This window comes from Trachemys scripta, chromosome 8, assembly GCF_013100865.1.
Source record: "Trachemys scripta elegans isolate TJP31775 chromosome 8, CAS_Tse_1.0, whole genome shotgun sequence".
NCBI lineage: Eukaryota > Metazoa > Chordata > Testudines > Emydidae > Trachemys > Trachemys scripta.
This window is the reverse complement of record NC_048305.1, coordinates 54,172,267-54,196,529: the sequence shown is the minus strand read 5'-3', so window position 1 is coordinate 54,196,529 and position 24,263 is coordinate 54,172,267. Positions and strand designations below refer to the sequence as shown.

The following is a 24,263-nucleotide window of genomic DNA, read 5'->3' as shown; positions in this document are numbered from 1 at the left end:
CCCCCCCGCGGCGCGGCTCCGGGTTGGACCCAAGCCCGGCAACCCCGGCCGGAGCGCGGCTCGATTCCTGGGGGCGGGGCTTGCAGCAAGCCCCGCCCCCGGGAATCGGGCCCCGCTCTTGCTAAAGCCGGCCCTGCTTTCGTGTCTGGGAATAATCCCTCCTGGAGTGTCTGGTTCAGAGGTTGACCTCCTACAATGGGACCTTAGAAATCGGAAGCTCCAGGCACTGTATTTGTACGTGTCCCGTGCAGGGCCGGCTCCAGGGTTTTGGCCGCCCCAAGCAGCCAAACAAAACGAAAAACAAAACAAAAAAGGCGTGATCACGATCTGCAGCGGCAATTCAGCGGGAGGTCCTTCACTCCGAGCAGGAGTGAGGGACCGTCCGCCGAATTGCTGCCGAACAGCTGGACGTGCCGCCCCTCTCCGAAGTGGTCGCCCCAAGCACCTGCTTGGTAAGCTGGTGCCTGGAGCTGGCTCTGGTCCCATGCACATTGTAAAGGGATCATCAGGCATCAAAGTACTCAGTTTTGCAATGTTACAAATGACTTCCATTCATGCACAGCAGCACCCAACACAGAGAATGTCAATCACAGTTCCCAGCATTAGCATCATGGGCAGCATTTCCTACCTTGCAAATCTCTTCCTGTGCTTTTAATATCCAAGGAATGACCTCTCCAGATGGCAGAAGATCTTGCAGGTTCCTGAGAGTGTTCGGCTTCAGGGGAAGGTGCTGGTGGTTGCTTTCTGTTAAATAGATCTCACATATCCTTTCACCCATCAAATGGCGCAGGAGGAAGCTGCCGCCTTTGCTGGAGCTCAGCACCATGCACAGAAAATCCTCCAGATCATGCCACAGATCCAAAAGATGAGTCTCCACAGCATAGTTCTTGCTCCTCAAGAACTTCCTGAAGGGGCGGCCAGCGCAGCTGTCGGCATTAAGTGCCCAAGGAAGGAAATCCAAAGAAGAAGAGGATTTGACAATCTTTTTCAGGGCTAGCAGTGAAGGCAGCTGGGCAATGGGTGTGGAAGTACGTAGATCAGAGAGGCTTCTCCTTTTGCCAATCTCCTCCAGTTGAAGAGGCAACTGGGCGTTAGGGCTGGGTGTTTTGAAAGAAGTGGCCTTTTCCATATCTTTAACACCCCTTTCTGGATGTTGTGCCCACACAGAAGTCTTTCCCAGGGCATCCTCTTTAGGAGGTGGTTGCTTCGTGTCTGTCAGACTACTTGCACTCCAGTCTGAGCTTGGCTGCCCCTCAGGCTGCAGCCCAGGTCTCCTGTGTTTCTCTGTTTCTTTAGGTTGTCTTCCACAAGTTACGAGATCCCAGATCTGCTCCTTGGCTTTTTTACTGGAGTACGGCTCTGACGTAGCCCGGCTGTTCCTGATACTCATTGTGGGTGCTGGAGACACTGCCTTCTCCTTCGAGCCCACCTGTAATAAACGCTCTTGGTATTCCCACAGCAGAGGCTGGCAGGCCTCCTCCTTCTCCATGTTCAGCTTGCAATGAATGAAGAAGTTAGGGAGCCAATAACTTTGGATCTTAAACAGGGCTACTTTCTGCATCTCGCTCAGGAGCTCCCTCCTGGTGCTGATGTGCTGAGGGTGCCAGCCTGAGATCTTCAACAGAGACTCTGAAAAGGGCATGGAGAATTGTAAAGAGTAAGGGTTTAATCCAGAGCTCACTGCAGTCAATGACAGTCTTTCCGCTGACTCACTAGGCTTTGGATCAGACCCTGCAAGAGTAGGTTCTTGAGAAGTGAAGAGTAAATACGGCAGGGGAGAGAGGAGTCCTACAGACTGCACACTGCTCCCCATTCCATTATTTCTCATTGCAAGCGGCATGTACACAAAGCTATTGCAAGGATGAGTCTAATTTTAATGACTTTTTTTAAACTTGGATTTTTGATTGTGGTTTATCTGTTCCATGACAAAGCAACACATGCGCTGTGGCCATTTTTGTTCACATGCACAATCCCGGCATACAGCATGGCAGTCAGCAAGCAAAATAGCTCACTGCTTCCAGCCACAAGACAATGGTTTAACGCAAGGGGAAATAATAGCAATAATAATACCTTGCATTGTAGAGTGTTTTGTAATCCACAGAACAAAAAGCACTTTATACAGGAAGGTAGAAGTGCATTTACTGCCCCGTTTTCCAGATAGGGTAATGCAGGCATAGGGACTAGCAGTTAAGTGACTTGGCCTAGGTCATGCAGTGACTCAGTGGCAGAGTCAGCAGCAGAATGCAAGCTGACTGCTTTTTAGCCCTTTGCTTGGTTCATCAGACTCTGGCTGCTCCACATACACCTTCATTTAGTAAGGGCCCAGTGGCAGGGTCATAACCCCACCAGGGCTTTCTGGGAGTTAACTTCTTAGATTAGCTTGACTACAGTACCAATTTGATGATGGACCGCACAAGCCCTCACCCCCACTGAGGTGGGATAACTCTCTCAAAAGGATGCCAGGAGCAGTCAGTCTCCAGTTTTTCTCACTCTTGTGTTTGCCCTCTCTGCTACACCACTTTACTTCAGCTCTGCTCTGGAACAACTCCCCTCCCTTGGGTAAGAGAACGGATTTCGTTTCCATCTCCCGTCAGTTCTAGTCTCCACCACTGCTCCTCAAGCCTGAGCATGTGGAGAGATGGCCCTCTCTGGGGTGAAAGAGGGATTTGGTCCTTGGGGGGTGCATGAGCCCCCTGTTTGGGGAGGCTAGTGCCTGGCCCTCCCCCTTCTGTCCCACCCGAGCCCCCCACCATGGCCAGAGGAGCCCACACCCCAGCCTTCCTGAGTCCTGACCCACCAGCCAGCCCAGGCCGCCGGCCAACCTGCCTCAGCCGCCTCAAAACCAAGGCTGCAGGCTAGGGTGACCAGACAGCAAATGTGAAAAATCGGGACAGGGGATGGGGGGTAATAAGAGCCTATATAAGAAAAAGACCCAAAAATCAGGACTGTCCCTATAAAATCAGGACATCTGATCACCCTACTGCAGACATGCCAGCCCCAGCTGCCCTGGCTGGCCCGAGTCCTGGGCTGCTGGTCCACCTGTCCCAGCCACTCTGAGTCCCAACCCACCAGCCCGCCCATTCTAACCCCAGTGCCTGCTGGCTTTGGGGGAGAGGCTGAGTGAGGGTGGGAAAAGGAGCAGCGTGGGCAAGGTCATGGGGGAAGAGCGGGATGGGGAAGGGGCCTCAGGGTGGAGCATGGGCGGGGCCACACCTGGCTGTTTGGGGATGCTTAGCCTCCCCTGGCCTATGATACCAGTCGCCCATGATCTGGTCACATTGTTCATTGAGTGCTGGTCTCTCTGGAACTATGAGATCTCTAACCAAGTGATACTGATGTCCATTCTGCAAGGTGGAACTGTATGAACTGATTCCATGTTCATCAACCCCCTAGTGGTAAATACAACCCCATGTTTCTATCCCCAGCTCCTCAAGCCAGGCTTGAGGTGCTGGACAGAACCAGATGCACTGAAGTCTTGCTGCTCCTGGAAGTTCGGATTCCCAGCCTCAGATTCTCCTTACCAATGCTCATGCTGCAGAGGGTGACTACTGTGGAGCCCTCCTGCAAATGAGTGGCCCTCAGCACTTGGAGCAGTGACAGGTAGAGATCTCGCTGGGCAACATCTGACTCATCAATCTCCAAGATCCTTTCTGCAGCAAGCCAGAACTTTGTCAGCTCTTCCCCTGTTGGTCAGACACACAGCACAATGGTTAAGGGCAGGGAAAGAATGAGAAAGTGGGGAGAGTGAGCAGGAGAGACATTCCCTGAAAGCATTGCTGATGAGACAAACAGGGGCTATTCTAAAGTAAAAGAGTTCTATATGTGGTTTAAAGTTACATATCCCAATGTCCAGATGCAGGGATTGCCACTCTGCACAAACATATGGATACATAGGGAAGTAGGGGGCAGTATGAAGGAAGCTCTCTGTGCTCACCTGCCATTCCTTGGATAAAAGAACGAAAGCGCCACATTCCCCTGCTACCGCTAATGCACTTTTCGAGCAGCCATTGATCTGCATTCTTCCATTTCAGCATCTCTGCTGCAAGAGAAAGTGAAAGACATCACATCAGAATGTACTCGAGCATGTGCATGTGCAAACATATCCCTATGGAAATTCCAGTAGACTCCTCTAGAATCCTTCAATTGATCTCTGTTAGTTTCTGCTGGAGGACCAGCAGTGCCAGGAGACAGCAGGTCAATGGACCTTGGCTGTTCCAAAACCTAGATGCCAGCTGGAACAAATAAGAGCCAGTTGCAAATGCTCAACTGGAATTCCCACTAGTGATACCCAACACATGAACATATGGACATGTAAAACCACACACATGCCCTCCAGACCCTGACATCCACTTCCCTGAGTTAGCCCCTCCCCCTTCCTATTTCCATTTTTTATCTCAACTGGGGCTTCCCCTCAAATCTTCCTGGTGTCTAACATTAAACCTAGGTTGCAAGAAGAAGCCTGAGATGCCGAGGAAAGATCATTGGCCTGCTAAACCCAGGGTTGTGAGTTCAATCCTTGAGGAGGCTATTTAGGGAACTGGGGTAAAAATCTGTCTGGGGATTGGCCCTGCTTTGAGCAGGGGGTTAGACTAGATGACCTCCTGAGGTCCCTTCCAACCCTGATATTCTATGCTTCTATCAAACTGGTGTGAATTTTGCTCCTGTTGACTTTATAATACAAGATGAACATGGCTCAGTTATCTTCGCAGCTCTTCTGATAATGACATTATGACTCTGAGCCTTTGTTGAACTGCGTGGACCAAATTAATCCAGGGTGTAACCCAAGTTTATCCAGGATGTCTGGACCTTGCACTGCCATAGCCACCCAGGGGTTAATAGGCAGAGCAGCTACTTCCCCACCTGCAGGGAATTATGTGACTAGCAACAGTTGGGATAAAAGGCTGGAGCTCAGACAGAGAGTGATTGCTGCCCAGGAACCTGGGGAAGACTGCCCCAGCACCAGACTGGGAGGAAGCTATGCAAGGAGCCAGAGCGGCCAAGGACAAAATGCTGTAACAAGATTCTCTTTGAGAGGGGCCTGGAGGTCAATGAAGGTAGGAAGTGGCCCAAGGAAGCACATCTTACCTGCTTAGTACAGAGTCCCTGGGTTGGAACCCAGAGGAGAGGGAGGCCCTGGGTTCCCCTCCCTGCCTCCAAGGAAGGGGATGTGAAAGCCCGCCTGATGCAAGGGAACAAGAACTAGTGATCCCAGTATGTGGCTGAAGATGTGGCATAAGGTCATTGTACTGTTTGTTTGTTAGACTCTCTATTACCCCAGAAGGGGTGGGATGACAAACCATGTGGTTGGAGGGCTGAGTTATAAGAATGGGCAAACCACTACAGGCTCAGAGTGGCCACCAACAAGGGCCACCAGAGTCCAAGAGGCTGCTACACTATGCCCAGTCACTGGCTGGTGGGTGACCTTTCTACACCCAATGACTGCATATTGGCTTCTCTGGAGTTATACCAGATGAATCTGGCCCTATGTATTTGTGCCCCATGATACACCAAGAGCATCCTGTCTGCCTTTCTCCCATTTGTCTTCACTTTCAACAGCTTTGCATTTCCCTGGTAAACAGGCTGTTGTCCTCATGTTTTGGGATAAATACTATGGCCCAGATTCAGACCTGCTGCAACTATGACACAGACTGGCTGAGTCACAGGCCAGGACACTATTTTATAAGCACAGGACACGGCAGACAAGCAAATAGCCCTGATTTAGGCTTATTGGTGGGTTATCTCCTGCCCCACCAAACCTACTATACATCACTGGAACCGTGGGACTCCCAATGGGATATACCATTGGTTTCTATCTAGGATCGTTCACAGGATATCATTTTTAAATGGTTGCTGCTTCTTCAGATGAGGAAAAAAACAGGTCATCTCAGGACATTTATAAGACAGGATTATTTCAGCATCTCAGGCATTATGGGACAGTCCACTTTTGGATGCAATTCCCATCAAGATTTTAGGGAGAAATTGACTGGCTGGTGACTTTAATGGGAGTGTGCAAGTTAAACTTGGGTACAAGTGGTAAATGGTTTTAAATGCCAAAAAAAAAGTGTAAGTGGTGAAGTAGGGCAACTTGCAGCAATTTAACACTCAGTTGTGGGCGTGCAAAAGGAATGTAACTTATGGAGAGGGAGAAAGGTGGACAGGAGCAGAAAAACCAACTACAGCAAGTCCCTTCACTTTGGTCTGTGCTCTTCTGATATTTGCTTTTTCTACTCCAAGTTTCAGGGTATAATATGCTGCACCCCTTCTGCATGCTCATAGTGTCAGAGTCCCCTTCATGTAACCATAGTTACAGCATAGTGTGACCTTGCATGCATTGTAGGCGTGGGGCCACGCTGGTGGAGGTGGAGTACCTGCACATAAAAAATCAGGATTGCACCACTGCTCGTGCCCATAGTAGCTGAGTGACTCCTAGAGGAACTACCAGCAAATTCTCTCTCTCTCTCTCTCTCTCTCCAATATCTGCCTATAGAGGGGAGCTTGAAAAGCTAAAAGGAATACGATCTTTTTATGTGTGAACTGAGCACATTTGACCTGGAATCACTGAGGCAGAATAGAGTCCTCAGGTGCTAAGGCCAGAAGGGACCAGTCTGACTTCCTGCATAACACAGGCCATAGAATTTCACCCAGTGATTCCTGCATCCCACCCGCCACGTCTGGTTGAGCCAGAGACTCTTTTAGAAAGCCATCCAGTCTTGATTAAAGCTCCCAAGACTGAGAAGTCACTGGGTTCCATTGTAAGTTGCTACAATAAACAATGCCCCTTTTGAGCCCTTTCCCACAGTTTACAAGTATTTTCCCCCTACACAAATGAAACCATTTACAAAAAATGCAACCATTTTATAAGCACGATGACCTAGTCCAGAATGCGTCTCCCACTCTTCAAACCTCAGTCAGCACACACTAGAGGTGAGTGCCTTAACTGAACAGAACCAGGGTACAGCACTGCTGATGTGCTAATCCTGCCCTACATTAGAATGTTTGTGCTTAAGGTCACCTTTGCTTACCTGCCTCCTTGGATCTAATGAAACTGAGAAGCTCCTGACAGAGAATGTAATGAAAACACAAGTTGGTTTTACAGAAGTGCGGCAGCCGGTACTTTTCCATCCAGGTCAATAAGCCTTTGTACTTTGGCACCTGTATCCCCCCACCCCACCCCACCCCAAAAAAAGATTGATTAGACTGTGAGGAATGATCTATCCCTGGTGTAGCTCCATTGACTTCATTAAATGAGAACCCATTAGGGCGAGGGGCCTGTAAGACTCCCAGGGCTCAAAGCCTGCTAGGACTTGTTTTTCATGACCTTTTCAGGGTAATGAACATTTGGGGGGACTTAAATCCCATTGATCCCAATGGGATTACACCTAGGGGGACAAGGATTTGCTTCCTGTCAGTGAAGCCAATGGAAGGAAGAGGTGGTGATGATGCAGCTGGAGCATTGGGGAAGCAGGATCCCCAGTAAGAACAGCAGAGATCAATAGTGTCAAAGCACAGGTGAATCCTGCTTGTAGCAGTGGAGAGGAGATCCTGCAGGAGGTGGCTTAGGGTGAAGGCTCCTGGTTTTGCAAAGACAGCCCTATCCTGTTTAAGGATGGAATGTTCTGCTCCACACTGTTCTATCCAATTCAACAAAACTTCTGCACATGGGGCCTGATCCTCACCCCCCCGCCCGAAGTCAAGGGGAGTCTTTCCATTTACTTCAATGGAATTTGGATCAAGCCCCATAGAACTTCCCCAGGATCAGGGCCTTGATCACTTGTGCTCCTGATTGTACCCAGGGTTCATAAAGAACATGATTCCCCACATTAAAATAAATCAATTAATGGAATAAACATAAGGAGGGGACAAGAGGGAAGGAGAGTCACCCTTGGGAATCTTAAACCCCACTTGTTCTGTCCACCCCTGTTGTTGTCCTTCCCTCCCTTCTTCCCCACCCACCCCCTCCCTTTCAATGGAGAAGGTGTCAGCCCTCCACTGCATGCTAAGAATGTTACTTCCTCACCAGGTAGCATGGTAACTCTGGCCACAGGAACCACTGGCAAATGTTGGCCATGTAAATTGGTGTCTGGCCAAAGACCTGTGAAGAAAGAACAGGAGAGAAGTGAGAGAGATTGGGGTGTGGGGGAAGGGCTGATTAGTGGAGACAATAATTCCTCCTGGAAAACCCATCTTTCCCATAGACAATCATCACCACTTATTCTTCCAAGTCATGCAGAGTTCTTCCAACCTTTCTTGGTAAGCAGAGACACTCCTCAGGTACAATTATTAATAATAAATGAACCAACTGTTTAAAACTGAAGTGACGCTACCCCTCTCTATAGTCACGATTCTCAGTCTGTGATGTATTTGTATTACAGTGGGGCCTAGGTACCCTAGTATATTAGTGTTATATGTACAGTGAGTAAAGGGAAGCGTTTCCCCACAGGGCTTACAGTCTAAACAGACAAACAGTGGGAGAAAGGAATGATTGGTCCGGAATCGTGAGCAGCGGCGTGGCCTCAACTGGAAGAGGTGGGGCCTTTAAATCTTGATTTAAAGGCCCCGCTCCAGCTGTGGCTGGGAGCCCCGGGTTCTTTAAATCACCCCCGGAGCTACCAGCTGCAGAGGCGGCTGGGAGCCCTGGGGTCAAGAGGCGATTTAAAGGGCCCGGGGCTCTGGTCACCGCCACCGCGGCAGAGCTCTGGGCCCTTTAAATCACCGACAGAGCCCTGCCACCGCTACCCCAGGGCTCTGGCAGCCGGGCTCAGGCACTGCTTTAAAGGTCTGGGGCTCCCCGCAGTGGCAGGAGCCCTGGCCCCTTTAAATTGCCGCTTGAGCCGGGCTGGCAGAGGCCTGGGGCTCACCAGGTGATTTAAAGGGCCCGGGGCTCCAGCCGCTGCAGGGAGCCCCGGGCCCTTTAAAGTGCCAGCCTGGGGAAGCTGGTCTCGTCCGGCACAGCATACTGGCTCTTTCCGGTATGCTGTACTGGACCATACCGGCTTACTTTCACCTCTGGATTGCTCCAACTTTACAGATTAAGTGATTTCCTGGTACTTAAGGTTACCCAGGGAGTGTGTGGCAGAGCTGGGACTTGAACCCAACCTTTCTGAGGCTTAACTCACAAGCTCATTCCTTCTCTTCCATGAGCTCTGTCCTACTAGGCCCAAAAGTAGCCATTTTAGGAACAAGCTCTGGAGAAGCTGGGAAGGCAGAAGGGATTCAAGCAGTCAAAATCTCTGTTTTACATCTCAGAAGACATCACCTCCAGCAGTTCAGCACTAGTCCAAGCCTGAACATCTACACTGCTGTTTTTTTAGCCCCATGGGACTCAGCCAGTCGACCGGGGCTCTGAAATTCAGTACCAGGGGGTCTTTTATTGCAGTGTAGACATACTCAGGGAAACCAATGGTGCTGAAAGTAGTGGGATTGAGTCTATATTTTTCACTCCTCTCTGATCAGTATTGAATCATTGTCCCAACAGACTGTGATGCTGGCAGGCCAGCTCTTGCCAAGGCTGCAGGTTTTAACTAAGAACTGACAGACTCATAGCTGGAGACCAGACCAATTCATTTATGTGTTAATGTTGTTCAAAATAGGTATTAGTCTTATAAGTATGTATGTAGTGTTTAGACTCTACAGGATGTTTGTAAGTTGCTGCATGCATTAATCTCATTTGTACTGTCTGTATTCTATGCTATAAGGAAATAGGTAAGCTTTGCTTTATGGCTATGAAAATGTTTGCTCTAAACTTGTGAACTCATATGAAAAGAGTGTTTCTCCCTCACCCTCCACCGCTTGTCCAGAAGGACTATCAAAATCAGATGGGCCATCAAGGAATATCACAATACAAAGGATTGGTGAATGGTCCTATTGCACCTGGGAAACGCTATGCGCAAGGCCTGTCCTAGGGACTTGGAGGCTGACTGAAGGAAATAAAAAACAAAGACACGAGAAAACTTGTCATTTCTTTGCTATTTGAACTCTCATTGGGCCAGAGACCCCAAACTGAGGCAGAGATCCCTAGGGGTGACTCCCTGGGTCCACCCTGGAAGACGTCTTGAATTGACAAACTACCACATCTCTGTCAACTTTAGGATTTAGATTGCAACTCATTAGTGCGTATATGTTTGCTTGCTTTAACCCTTAAATAACTTTCTTGTTTTGTTTTTCCTTGTTAATCAACCTTGAAGTTAGTTTATTAGAAGATTGGCTACAGATATTGTCTTTGGCGTGAGATCTAAGACACAGATTGATCTGGGGTAAGTGATTGGTCTCTTGGGACTGGGAGCAACCTGAATATTTTGTGATTTTTGTGACCATTTATCATTAAGTCCAGCTTGTTTGAGTGGCAAGATAGACTGGAGAGTCTAAGGGGACTGTCTGTGACTCCATGGTAAGACTAGTATAGTGATCCAGGAGTTCACATTTGTTACCGGCTTGGTGAAATCTACTTGTAGAACACACCACCGGTTTTGGGGCATTTGCCCTGTTTTTGACAGTTTGCCCTGAGGTCAGCAGTCCCTGTTGTGAGCCACTCCATACAGCGCGACACAGGCACTACGTGCAAAAATAAGGTGTTATTCCCTCTGTGCTGCCTAAAGTCCTGCTTGGATAACTACATTCTGCCCATCTAACACTGACCCCTCCCCCGCCCCCGGACTTAGCTTGCAACAGCTGACAAAATTACATCCAAAGATGCATGCCCATGGAGCAGGTGTAGGGATAGCTACCAGAGAAGTGCTGGCCTGAAATTCACAGGATTCCTTAAGACCTGCAAACTCACCGGGGTTGTGGGTGGGAGGGTAGAATCCAGAAAGAGTGAGCTAAACTGGAAACTTACGGGGAGATTCAGGAATGTGTTGAAAAAATCTACAAAGACTTCATCTTCCAGCAGAACCACCAGCTCCGTGGAGGCTATCGTTGCTAGGGTGGGAGAAGAAAAACAATTACCCAGCTTTTGTTACAGAGAGGGAGCGAAACTGAACCAAAAAATGAATTTTAAAATGCTAGGGTAGCCCACTGGGAGTGCTATAGGGCCCCCTCTGTGCTAATTACAAGAGAGACGGATGTTTTACAGCCATCATTTGCAAGCTGGCGCTCAAGCTGCAGCTCACACCTTTAGCTCTGGAAGTTCCTAGTTCAATCCCTGGTAGTCCTCATACTAGGAAAGACAATTGTTTAAAACAGTTCTTAAATAATTCCTTCTAAAACCAGTTTAAGGAATACAAAAGGAGGAGAACGTTTAATAGATTGGGTTCCTGTAACACTGAAAACTCTGAGAACACTTCCACAGAGAGGCTTGGGAAGGGTAAACAAGTTCTCTCTCAGTACACTGTGGAACAATTCCTACAGCAGCTCAAGTTAGTGAGGTGCTTAGAATCCTGGGATATGCCTCAAAATTATCATTGTGCCTGACCTGGGTTACTGCAATGCCAATGTGGACACAGCTGTGACTCAAAGCACCCCCATGTTCACACACTACTGCAAAGATGTTTGTACAAAATATGCCTTTTAAGGTGGTATTTGAAAACTAATAGCAGGTCTATAGAGATGTATAAAATCATGAATGGTATGGAGAAAGTGAATAAGGAAGTGTTATTTACCCCATCACATAATACCAGAACCAGAGGTCACGCAATGAAATTAATATACAATAAGCTTAAACAAACAAGGAAGTACTTCTTCACACAGTGCACATTTAACCTGCAAAACTTGTTGCCCAGGGATGATGTGAAGGCTAAAAGTATAAAAATTCATGGAGGGTAGGTCTATCTGTGGTTATTGGCCAAGATGGTCAGGAATGTAACCCCATGTTCTTGGTGTCCCTAAACCTCCGACTCACAGAAGCTGGGACTGGATGACAGGGGATGATCACTAAATGAATTGCCCTGGTCGGTTCATTCCCTCTGAAGCATCTGGCATCAGCTACTGTTGGAAGACAAGATACTAAGCTAGATGGGCCATTGGTCTGACCCAGTATGGCCAGTCTTATGTTCTAGCACAATAGTCATTAATATCATTGTAAAATGCATGTATTAATCTAATATGTGAAGTTATGAGTTTCCTCTGTATAATGTTACTAGAAGATGTGTAAAGAAGACAGCCTAAATAAGCAAGTCTGTCCTAGACAAAGAAATGAGGGTTTACCTCATTTCGTCATTAACAAAGCTATAAAGCAAACCAGCTTGGGTTGTCTTGAACCTGAACCCGAGACACACAGGATTAACATGGCTCCTACACGCCAGAGAGACCAAATTCCCAGGAGGCCTTTCTAACCTTGAGAACAAAAACAATTCTTTGGGAATATAAGGAACAGAGAGAGACTCCATCTTAGCTTTCACCTAAGACAAGAGAAACCAGTACCTCGTACTTCTGTGGAAGAGTCCTGACTGAGAGACAGTCAGCCATGCTGGACCAGGAGCAATTGGTGAGCAAAACCATCTTAAACAAAGACTGTGCCTTGCGACGTTGATTTTTAGACTTCTAGATGCACGTTTTCACTTTTGTTTGCTTGTAACCATCTCTACCTTTATTTCTTTTGCTTGGGTTCACTTAACCTATGTCCTGTTCGTGACGGGGTTTACCAACCCCGCACTAGGCCAATGGAGTGGGACCAATCACTGTGGGCCCAGGAGGCCACGCCTCCTCACCTCTGCTACACATGCTCCAGGTGGAAGGGACAGATAAAAGGAGACAGCCCAGCTCAGTCTGGGCTGGCTGAGGAGGAGAAAGGACGTGTGTTGCAAGCGCCTGCAGAGACACCTGAGACTCCACGAGGCAAAAACCATGGACCCAGACTACGCTGCGAACAACCAGACAACCACAGAGATTTATGGGGACACCGAGCCACTGCCAGCTAGGGAGAATCCTGGGCTGCACCTTGTGGTAGGAAGTGACCTAGGGAATGTAGTAGAAGCTGATGCTTAAACCCTTAACAGGGAATTTCCCAGCTTCATAGGGACCTTGGTTGGAACCCGGTGGAGCAGGATGGCCTGGGTTCTCCTACCCTTCCCCACTTTCCACTAGATGTGGCTACTGCTGGTTTGCTCTGCCCCGCCCAGGGGCTACAAACTGACTGTTTGTTCTGCCCTGCCCAGAACGTCAGAACCCCCAGTTGCTATTGCCTGCCCTAACAGGAAGCTCAGGGGCCACACATTGTTTGTTTGCCCTGCCCCGCCCTGCCCTGCCCAGGGTCTGCAGGTTGATTGTTCGCTTGACCCCGCCAGGGATCCTGAGTCCACCTTGTTGCAATCATCTGATCCCACAGGGAGTCCTGACGATTGTGTGATGGGGGTGTACCAACCCGGCACTGGGCCAACAGGGCGGCCTCACTTGACACGCAGGGTCCCCCCATCACGTTGCTAATAAAGTTGTTTATTTTAATCTAAATCAGCCCAGTGCTGTGTTGAATTTAAGTGACTATTAACTGCAATTAACATGATAAACTGCTGGGTATTGTCTTTCTGAAGGAGCAAATGAACTTTATTATTTCTCTGAATGGTCCAGGAGAGGGCTTGACCTTTCAGGGCAGATGGTTTTGTACAAATTCAGGACTGGAAGTGCATTGGAGTCATTTTGCCAGGAGTAACCAAACCTAGGTGGGGTTGTTGTGTTGTAGGCAGGCTGTTGCGGTCAGAAGCACTGACCCAGGGCTGCACCGCACACAGACACTTAGGATATTACATTCTTGTTTGGTGGCTGTTGGTGTCCAGGCTGTGAACTACAGCAGCAGAACGTTTAAGCTATCCAGGGTTACAGGGCAGGCAGTGACATAACCCCTTACTGGTCTGGATTGCACCCCAAAACATGACCTGGCTACATGAGTATGAGTCAAGTGTGGCTCCATAGCATTGACACTTGTGGGTGGGCGTGGCTAACCGGGGTGTCCATTCCTGGGTGCCCAGACCTGAGTAAACTCTGCAGTGAAGACATATCCTGAAGGAGGTTTTACGTAGCCAGAGTTTGTCCCAATGTGGGATCCCAGGTTCTGAAAGGTCAAAGGGCAACTCTCTAAACAATTAAAGTGTCTAGCTCATGCAGGAATAGCATTAGTACTCTGAAATCAATGAGTCAGTGCAGTACAAAATAAAGAAGAGACACTGTGGCTGACTGCAGGAGAGGACCAATCCCAAAATAGATTTTAAGACTAAAACATCATGTGCCAGAGCTCTGGCTGGTGTGGATAGGAATCGCTCCTTTGACCCCCCTGAAGCTACCCCAGCTTACACCAGCTGAAGAACTGGCTCTGTATATTGGTACCCTTTAACTGCCTTTCTGCAGAGCATGCTAATAAATTCCCAGAAACCACCACAGGTCAATGGACAAGAGAGACAAAGTGACTCAGGTTATAGTGACAGTGAGTAACTTCAGAAGCTCCATCCATCCAAGGATCGAAAGGTAGTATATGAACATTATTAATGAACGGAGTCTCCCAATATCCCTGTGAGCTATTATTACCCCTGTTTCATAGATATGGAAGTGAGGGATAGAGGCAAGATGGGCACCTAGAAAATGTGCACTCCAAATTAATGGATACTTCTGAAAGCTTACACTTAAGTGACCAAGATCACACAAGAAATCTGTGACAGAGGCAGGAACGGAACTTAGATTTCCTGAGTCCCCGGCCTGTGCTCCCCCCAAACCAAACGTGGGCAAACTACGGCCCACGGGCCACATCCAGCCCGTGGGACTGTCCTGCCCGGCCCCTGAGCTCCCAGCCAGAGAGCCTAGTCCCCTGCCCCTCCCCCGCTGCCTCCCCTCCCAGGCTGCCCCATGGGCCGCACTCTGGCCCGCCGCTGCCGCTGGGCAGCGTGGGGAGTGCAGCTGGCTCTGGCCGGGTATCTCAGCTGTGAGCTCCTGCTGCTGGTAAGGGGAAAGGGAGCGGGGGGATTAAGTAAGGGAGCGGAGGGTTGTGGGGGGCAGTCAGGGAGGAGGGGGCGGTTGGATGGGGCAGAGGTTCTGGGGGGGTGGTCAGGGGATGGGGAACAGGGAGGGTTGGGAGTGGGAGTCCCGGGGGGCCTGTCAGGGGGTGGGGATGTGAATAAGGGTTGGGAGGGCAGTCAGGGGACAGGGAGCAGGGGGTGTTGGATAAGGGGGTGGGATCCTGGGGGGCAGGAGGTCCCAGGAGGGGTGGTCGGGGACGAGGAGCAGAGGAAGGTTGGATAGGGGGTGGGAGTCCTGGGGGTCAGGGCATGGAGGTGTGGATAGGGGTCAGGGAAGTAAGGAAACAAGGAGCAGGGGTGTTGGATGTGTTGGAGGTTCGGAGGGGGGCAGTCAGGGGGTAGGAAGTGGGAGGAGGTGGATAGGGGGCATGGGCCAGGCTGTTTGAGGAGGCACAGCCTTCCCTACCTGGCCCTCCATACAGTTGCACAACCCTGATGTGCCCTCGGGACAAAAAGTTTGGCCACCCTGCCTTAAACCCTCTTTCCCTCGTTAATTGCTTGCTAAGGCCTCCAGCAAGGGTGTACTGCAGGTAACTCACCAGTCTTGTTCATGTTTTCCCCTGTCCTTGAGATCTTTGCTGTCACTGCCAAGCCAGACCATTCTAAAGGGAGTTGTTCCTTTATGATGCGTTAAGTATTGCTGCTGTGCAGAGTTCCACACTCCACATGGTACCAGCTGGTGAAAGTGCAATGCTACTCTGAAAATAGCACTGCAGAAGTCCATCTGTATCGTCTGCTCATTGATTCCCAGATCAAATCTGCCAATCATTTCTTTTCTAACTGCAAACCTTACAAATATACTTTGGGAAGCTCAGAGTCAAACTGGGGACTTTCCGTTTCAAGCATCATCCCCTGTAAGAAAGATTCTGTAGGCCCAACGTACGCCCTTAGTGACCTCTGTAACCCTTTTATCTTCAGATTAGGCCATCACCTGTCCTCTGGCTTCTTAAATGGTGTAAAGAGCTTCCAGTCCTGTCCCGTAGCAAAATCAGCTTCAAACAAAACACATTTGCTGTGGAAGCCACAGAGGAAATACTGGATCCTACAATATAGCCAGTCACTTCTCTTGATTATGGTCACAATCCTGCAATGAGCTCTGTCCCCACTGCAGGAGCCCCATTGAAGTCAGAATCAGCACAGAATCACCTTCTACCCATATGCACCAGGGAAAAGAAGAGCTTGTAGGTAGTGTGACGGGTTTGATCACAGAAACCCCTAGGGACTGTCACCTGATGTGCTGAGACTACCTCTGAGCCCATTTTCCCTGCCAGATTGGCCTCCAGAACCTTGCCTTGTTGAGGCAGACAAGCCAGTCTGCTCCAGCACAGACCCAGGGTCTGAACCACACGCCCCAAAGCTGCAGACTTAACTGAAAACAGCTTAAGAAGTGCTCCTGTCTCCAGCACCCAGACACCCTGCTCCCAATGGGATCCAAACCCCAAATGAATCTGATTTACTCTGTATAAAGCTTATACAGGGTAAACTCATAAATCGCCTGCCCTCTATAACACTGATAGAGAGATATGCACAGCTGTTTGCTCCCCCCAGGTATTAATTACTTCCTCTGGGTTAATGAATAAGCAAAAGTGATTTTATTAAGCATAAAAAGTAGGATTTAAGTGGTTCCAAGTAATAACAGACAGAACAAAGTAAGTTACCAAGCAAAATAAAACAAAACATGCAAGTCTAACCCTGATACATTAGGAAACTGATTACAGATAAAATCTCACCCTCACCTCCAATAAGCTGCTTTCACAGACTGGACTCCTGCCTAGTGTGGGCCCAATCCTTTCCCCGGTACAGTTCTTGTTAGCTCCAGTTCAGGTGGTAATTAGGGGATTTTTCATGACTGGAACCTCCTTTGTTTTGTTCCACCCCTGTATATCGCTTTGGCACAAGGTGGGAATCTTTTGTCTCTCTGGGTCCCCAACCCGCCTTCTAAATGGAAAAGCACCAGGTTTAAGATGGATTCCAGTACCAAATGACATGGTCACATGTCCTGTGAGACCCCAAGCCTTCATTCTTCCTGGCCTGACTCACAGGAAGACTTGCAAGTAAACAGAGCCATTTACAACCAATTGTCCTAGTTGATGGGAGCCATCAAGATTCCAAATTACAATTAATGGCCCACACTTTGCATAATTACAATAGGACCTCAGAGTTATATTTCATATTTCTAGTTTCAGATACAAGAATGATACATTTATACAAATAGGATGACCACACTCAGAAGATTATAAGCTCTGTAACGATACCTTACAAGAGACCTTTTGCATGAAGCATATTCCAGTTACATTATATTCACACTCATTAGCATATTTTCCTAAAATCATATGGAGCGCAACATCACAGGCAGCAGCATCAGTTCACCATCCTGGCTTCTGAATCTCAGCTACTGCTCTATTCTTTAGGTAGCTCGGCTTGCCAGCTTACACTTCAGGCTTCACCCACTCTAGGACTGCAAGCTGGACTCCAGCTCAGGCTCCAAGACCCCTTGCTGCCCATGCAATGCAGGGAGTTTGCACTGTAATCCAATTAGCTCCCCTTTGTGGGGAAAGCTGGAAAGGCAGCTGAAGGCAGGTCCCAGAATGGCAGGGAGACAAAAACGATATGTGAAGTGCCGGGCAGCAGCAGAATGGTGAATTCCACTGCAGAAATGCAGATTCCTGTGGCATTGGAGAAATGCCATATGCCATGGCCATCTAATTGTGGAATCCACAGGGGCCTGTCTGAGATGAGTGGAGCAGATCACACCTCTCAGAACTATTGTTTCAGGCTGCCTGCAAACTCAGAAAGGTGCTGCTACGTCACTTTACATTAAGGGCATGTCTACATGTACAGCGCTGCAGCGGCGCAGCTCTACCGATGCAGCTGGAGCATGTCTGGTGAAGATGCTCTATACGGACAGGAGAGAGTTCTCCCATCGGCATAATAAAACCATCTCCGCGAATGGCAGACGCTATGTTGCCTGGAGAAGCTATCTCAGCGCACACGGGCACTTATGACAGCGTAAGTTATGTCTCTTGGGGGGAGTGGTTTAGACACACCCATGAGCGACATAAGTTATGCTGACATAGACTGTAGTATAGACATAGCCTAAACTAATGTGTTCAACGTTATCCCCACAACCCTAAAAGGTGAGAACTGAGATTGCGGAGCACAATTCTGCAGCCAGGGGTGAATTCCATGGCACTTTAAGGTTTCAAATTGTTTTAATAGGAAGTGTCATAACTATAAAGGGAAGGGTAATAGCTGTCCTGTGTACAGTANTTCACGCAGGCCCCTACATTTGTACCCTAAAGTTCAAAGTGGGGATCTCAGTCCTGACAGGAAGATATTGTAAAAGACATGTGGTCTGATTCACTGGTGTCCATGGCCTTGTTTAATGATGCACACTAGTGCAAAACAAATGCAAAGTCAGTGTAAAGCTAAATGGTAGCATTCAGCTCCACTTTGCACTAGTGTAAATGAGATGAGTGTTAGAGCAATGGTGAATCTAACCATCCAGTACTCAGTGTGGCAGATGGACATTCAACAACTATTATTTTTAATTATTCCATATCTATTCATATTTTAACCTCTATTTATATTATATATATTATCTTCTTTAATTGTAGGATAAATAATCTTTCTATCTAAAAACTAGCAAAAATAAATAAATAAATCCTCCCTTTATATTTTATTCATAAGGGTGAAGAAATCAAGTCCCAGAAACAACGAAGAGTTAATTATCTCTCCAGATGACTATTTGAATGCTAATAAGCCTTTAAGGGAACTCTGTTGATGGGAAGGTGTTACATCTCTGGAGCTATTAAACAAAAGGAAACAACGGATAAAATTATGCCCAAAGGGGAAGGGAGAATGTAGACTCTTGTGTGTGTGTTTTACAATTTCTGGATTATTGGATTTAAAACTAGAGAAAAATGGAAATTATTTGAATGGTGACTTAGAATATAGATGTCCATCAACATCTGAACAGGAGGAACTCAGTCATTCTTGGCACCTATATAGCACTTTATATTTGCAAAGCTGTGTACAAACACGACCTAATCAATTTCAAAGACTGTGTTGGACATGGACATAGAAAGAGTTATACCTACTCTGAAATCTGTAACTGAGTTATTCAGGGGAGACAGCTTCTAGTAAAATATCAACAAGAAGAGTAGATTGGGGAAAAGGAAAGAGGTCTTTCTGTATTGATAAATCTTCCAAGGAGAATTGCCCTATATTTATCCTAAGCACTATCCAAGTAGAAGTACATTGGGTCACATTCATCCTTAACTTAACTTTATTATGGAAGTCTATGGAACTACAGTGAGGATGAATCTGGCCCATTGCTGCTATGGTATTTCTGCCCTTTGCTGGACACAAGAACTACCAGAAATGCTCCAGTTTTGCAGGCCCACTTCTGGTAGTTTGGCAAAATCTCAGATAAGCTACCAGACACGTGGTTTCTTATCAACATGAACCTCAAAACCTTCTGAGATTCCCTCCTCCCCTTTAATATGGCATGTGTGTAAAACAACAGGCTCTTTCTCTCCCACATACTAGATCTATACATTTTATTTCTAATTTACAGCATCTTGTCTGAGCTTTGAAGCACAGCAAGGATGTGAGTAAACAAATCTTACTATTCTTTGAAACAGGGCGCATACCTGCTGAGAATCTATGACATCACCGTCAACATGCAGGCCTGGATTACCCTGACAATGTTAGTTTCTAATAAAAACGAGGCATCCAGTGGCACCTTAAAGACTAACAGATTTATTTGGGCATGATCTTTCATGGGTAAAAAACCCACTTCTTCAGATGCATGGAGTGAAAATGATAGATACAGGCATAAATATATACGCTGGCACATGACGAGAAGGGATTCCTCCTGCGTGGACTCCTACTGATGGTCAAAATGACAGACTGGACTTCTACATAGAGTGTTTCTGCAGACGTGCACAGGCTGAAATTGTGAACAAACAGCATCACTTGCCCCATAACCTCAGCTGTACAGAACGCAATGCCATCCACAGCCTCAGAAACAACTCTGACATTATAATCAAAGGGGCTGTCAAAAGAGGTGCTGTAGTAATCAAGAACAGGTCAAATTACGAACAGGAGGCTTCCAGGCAACTCTCCAGCACCACATTCTACAGGCCACTATCCTCCGATCCCACTGAGGAGTAGCAAAAGAAACTACACCATCTTCTCAAGAAACTCCCTGTTATAGCACAGGAACAAATCTACAAAGACACACCCCTAAAGCCCCAAACAGGGGTATTCTATCTGCTACCCAAGACCCATAAACCTGAAAATCCTGGATGCCCCATCATCTCAGGCATTGGCACTCTTACAGCAGGATTATCTGGCTATTTGGACTCTCTCCTCAGACCCTACGCTACAAGCACTCCTAGCTATCTTCGAAATACCACTGACTTCCTGGGGAAACTACAATGAATTGGTGATCTTCCAGAAAACACCATCCTGGCCACCATGGATGTAGAAGCTCTTTACACCAATATTCCACATGAAGATGGACTACAAGCCATCAGGAACAGTATCCCTGGTAAGGCCACAGCACACCTGGTGGCTGAGCTTTGTGACTTTGTCCTCACCCACAACCATTTCAGATTTGGGGACAACTTATACCTTCAAGTCAGCGGCACTGCTATGGGTACCCGCATGGCCCCACAGTATGCCAACATTTTTATGGCTGACTTAGAACAACGCTTCCTCAGCTCTCGTCCCCTAGTGCCCCTCCTCTATTTGCACTACATTGATGACATCTTCATCATATGGATCCACGGGAAGGAGGCCCTTGAAGAATTCCACCTGGATTTCAACAATTTCCATCCCACCATCAACCTCAGCCTGGACCAGTCCACACAAGAGATCCACTTTCTGGACACTACAGTGCAAATAAGTGATGGTCACATAAACACCACCCTATACCGGAAACCTACTGACCGCTATTCTTACCTACATGCCTCCAGCTTCCATCCAGGACACAGCACACAATCCATTGTCTACAGCCAAGCCCTAAGATACAACCTCATATGCTCCAATCCCTCACACAGAGACAGACACCTACAAGATCTTTATCAAGCATTCTTAAAACTACAATACCCACCTGGGAAAGTGAGGAAACAGATTGACAGAGTGAGATTGGTACCCAGAAGTCACCCTACAACAAGACAGGCCCAACAAGGAAAATAACAGAACACCACTGGCCATCACATACAGCCCCCAGCTAAAACCTCTCTAGCATAGGGTTACCATATTTGAACATTGAAAAAAGAGGACACTCCATGGGGCCCCGGCCCCGCCCCAACTCCGCCCCTTCCCCTCCCCCGGTCCCACCCCTTTCCCCACCCCCGGCCCCGCCCAACTCCGCCCCTTCCCTGTCCCCATTCCAACCCCTTCCCCAAAGTCTCCGCCCCCTCCCCTGAGCACCCCACATTCCCCCTCCTCCCTCCCAGCCACACGAAACAGCTGCACCAATTCTAAAGTCAGGCACTCCACTAGTATAGACTCCCATGACTTTAATGAAGCTGCTCAGTGGAGGATCTGCCCCGGCGCTCAGTTTTTGGGAGCGGTCAGGACACGCAGCTCACACTGTTCTGTTTCCCAGCTCCCCAGATGCCTTGGAGCACCCAGTTCTCCTCCCTGCCCGGTAAAATCCCGGACATTTTGAGCTATTTAATTCTTTAATTCTAAAACGTAATTCTTTATATGTAGTGAACTTTGTATTTTCGTTTTGGCATTGTGTTTGCTCCTAGGATCAGGGGCAGCCAGGGTCTCCACGTGCTGGGCCCGCCACAAGCTGGGAAAAGCTCCAATGGGAGCTGTCGGAGCCAGCCCCTGCAAGCCCTGCCCCCGCAGCTCTGATTGGGCAGGTATTTCGCAGTGATCCACCACACTGCTGTGTCTCATCACAAATGGGGAGCTGAGTGCCATACAGCACACCCCAGCCCCAGGAGCTCTGATCCACTTGCAGGCAAGGCAGCCCGATGCCCATCGCAGCCAGAGCTCTGATCCCTCTGCACACTCCTGCCTTTTTCACACTGCCCTCCCCTCCTCCCCCACCACAGTCAGTGCTTTTTGGCGACTCCCCGGAGCAGCTCCCCCAGCGCTGCCCCCCACCTGTGCAATCAGCGGCGCATGGTACTCCCAGCTTTGCTGGCATCCCTGGCTTACCTTAGAGCAGGCTCTGGCGACTGCTGCTGCTCCCTGACTCTTCGGCTCTGTTTAAGAGCCAAGCTGCCCTAGTGCTACCGGCTTCAGGCACTTCTACCTGGGCTCCACCTGAGCTGCTCCTCCCAGCTCAGACTGTAAGAGCCGAGCTGCTGGCTTCAGGCAGCCCTCCCCTACCTCAGGACCCAGAGCTGGCTGGACACGTCCCTTCCCCAGCTCCAACTGAGCTGCTCGGCTCCGCCCCCTCAGACTTACAGAGCAGAGCTGCAGGAGCCAGCGTTACCGGCTTCAGGCAGCCTCCCCCCCTGCCTCGGGACCTTGCACCGTGGGAGCAGCTCAGCTGGAGCCGGGTAGGAGAAGTGCCTGGCTGGGGGCTCGGGGTCCGGAGGCGGGGGGGGGGTGCTGCCTGAAGCCAGTAGCGCTTGCTCGGGCAGCTTGGCTCTATAAATCTGAGAGAGGAGGAGTGGAGCAGAGCCACAGGGGGAGAGGAAGTGCCGGCCATTTTCCCGGACATGTGTGGCTTTTCAGCAATTCCCCCCGGACGGGGGTTTGATTGCTGAAAAGCCGGACATGTCCGGGAAAAAGAGGACGTATGGTAACCCTACTCTAGCACATCATCAATGATCTACAACCTATCCTCGAAAATGATCCCTCACTCTCACAGACCTTGGGAGGCAGACCAGTCCTCGCTTACAGACAGCCCCCAACCTGAAGCAAATACTCAGGAGCAACTACACACCACACCACAGAAACACTACTCCAGTAACCAATCCCTGTAACAAACCCTATTGCCTACTCTGTCCCCATATCTACTCTAGCGACACCATCAGAGGACACAACCACAACAGCCACACCATCAGGGGCTCATTCACCTGCACATCTACTAATGTGATATATGCCATCATGTGCCAGCAATGCCCCTCTGCCATGTACATTGGCCAAACCGGACAGTCTCTATGTAAAAGAATAAATGGACACAAATCAGACATCAGGAATGTTAACATACAAAATCCAGTAGGAGAACACTTCAATCTCCCTGTACATTCTATAACAGATTTAAAAGTAGCCATCCTTCAACAAGAAAACTTCAAAAATGGACTTCAAAGAGAAACTGAAGAGCTACAATTCATTGCAAATTTAACACAATTAATATGGGCTTGAATAGGGAGTGGTAGTGGCTGGATCACTACAAAAGCAATTTCCCTCTCTTGGTATTGATACCTCCTCATCAGTTATTGGGAGTGGACCACATCCATTCTGACTGAAGTGGCCTTGTCAACACTGGTTCTCCACATAAAAGGTAACTCCCTTCTCTTCATGTGCCGGTGTATATATTTATGCCTGCATCTGTAATTTTCACTCCATGCGTCTGAAGAAGTGAGTTTTTTACCCAAGAAAGCTTATGCCCAAATAAATGTTAGTCTTTAAGGTGCCACCAGACTCCTCATTGTTTTTGTGGATACAGACTAACACGGCTACCCCTCTGATACTTAGTTTCTAATGGCTAAGAGCAATTGGTGTTCCATGACAGCAGGTGGCACCGTCAGATTAGAAATACTAAACTCACCACTTTTTGCAACTGTGCTTTGATACATCAGCAGAAAGACAGGAATCATTAATACAAGGTCACTTCTTTCAAGTCTGGCTTGCTATTCCCCTTCTCCTTGAAGTAGATGTAGCAATACCCTTCAGGTTTGCACACACAGAATCAATGCCTCTAGAAGAGACAATGCCTAGTGGATTGAGCATGGGCCTGGGAGTCAGGAACTCTGGAGTCTTAATTCTGATTCCAGTGACACTGACTTGTTCTGTGGCCTTCAGCAAGTGATTTCATCTCTCTGGATCTTCTCATGCCATGTCTACTGTACAAACTTTGGTTGATGCAAGTTACATCGGCATCAAGTCGCTGCAGTTAGTATAGCGTTTGTGCATGTGCATACTTGGCTTCTTGAGCTGGTGCTGCAGTGTGGGAGTGTTTGTGTTGGTGCACAGTGTGGTGCACCATGTGTATGTATTCTAGTGTGTGTAGTTTTGGTAATACATGATGGGGCTGAAATGAATCATGCAGGGTGATTAGGAGCAAGGGGTTAACTTCCCTGTGTGCATCTGTCTCCATCCCATAATGTCATTTATAGCCCATTA

The 24,263-nt window shown here is 48.3% G+C and overlaps 1 protein-coding gene across 1 annotated transcript in view; it reads right to left on the bottom strand.

Moving 5' to 3' along the window:
* RGSL1 (regulator of G protein signaling like 1) overlaps positions 1 to 15,537 on the bottom strand; it is a 39,927-nt gene extending 24,390 nt beyond the window's left edge. Inside the window, 8 exon segments of the mRNA XM_034779343.1 lie at positions 629 to 1,629; positions 3,522 to 3,684; positions 3,833 to 3,880; positions 3,882 to 4,039; positions 7,023 to 7,152; positions 8,018 to 8,092; positions 10,835 to 10,934; positions 15,491 to 15,537. Of these exon segments, the coding sequence (XP_034635234.1) occupies positions 629 to 1,629; positions 3,522 to 3,684; positions 3,833 to 3,880; positions 3,882 to 4,039; positions 7,023 to 7,152; positions 8,018 to 8,092; positions 10,835 to 10,934; positions 15,491 to 15,537 (1,722 nt within the window).
* Between the last annotated feature and the right edge of the window lie 8,726 nt (positions 15,538 to 24,263).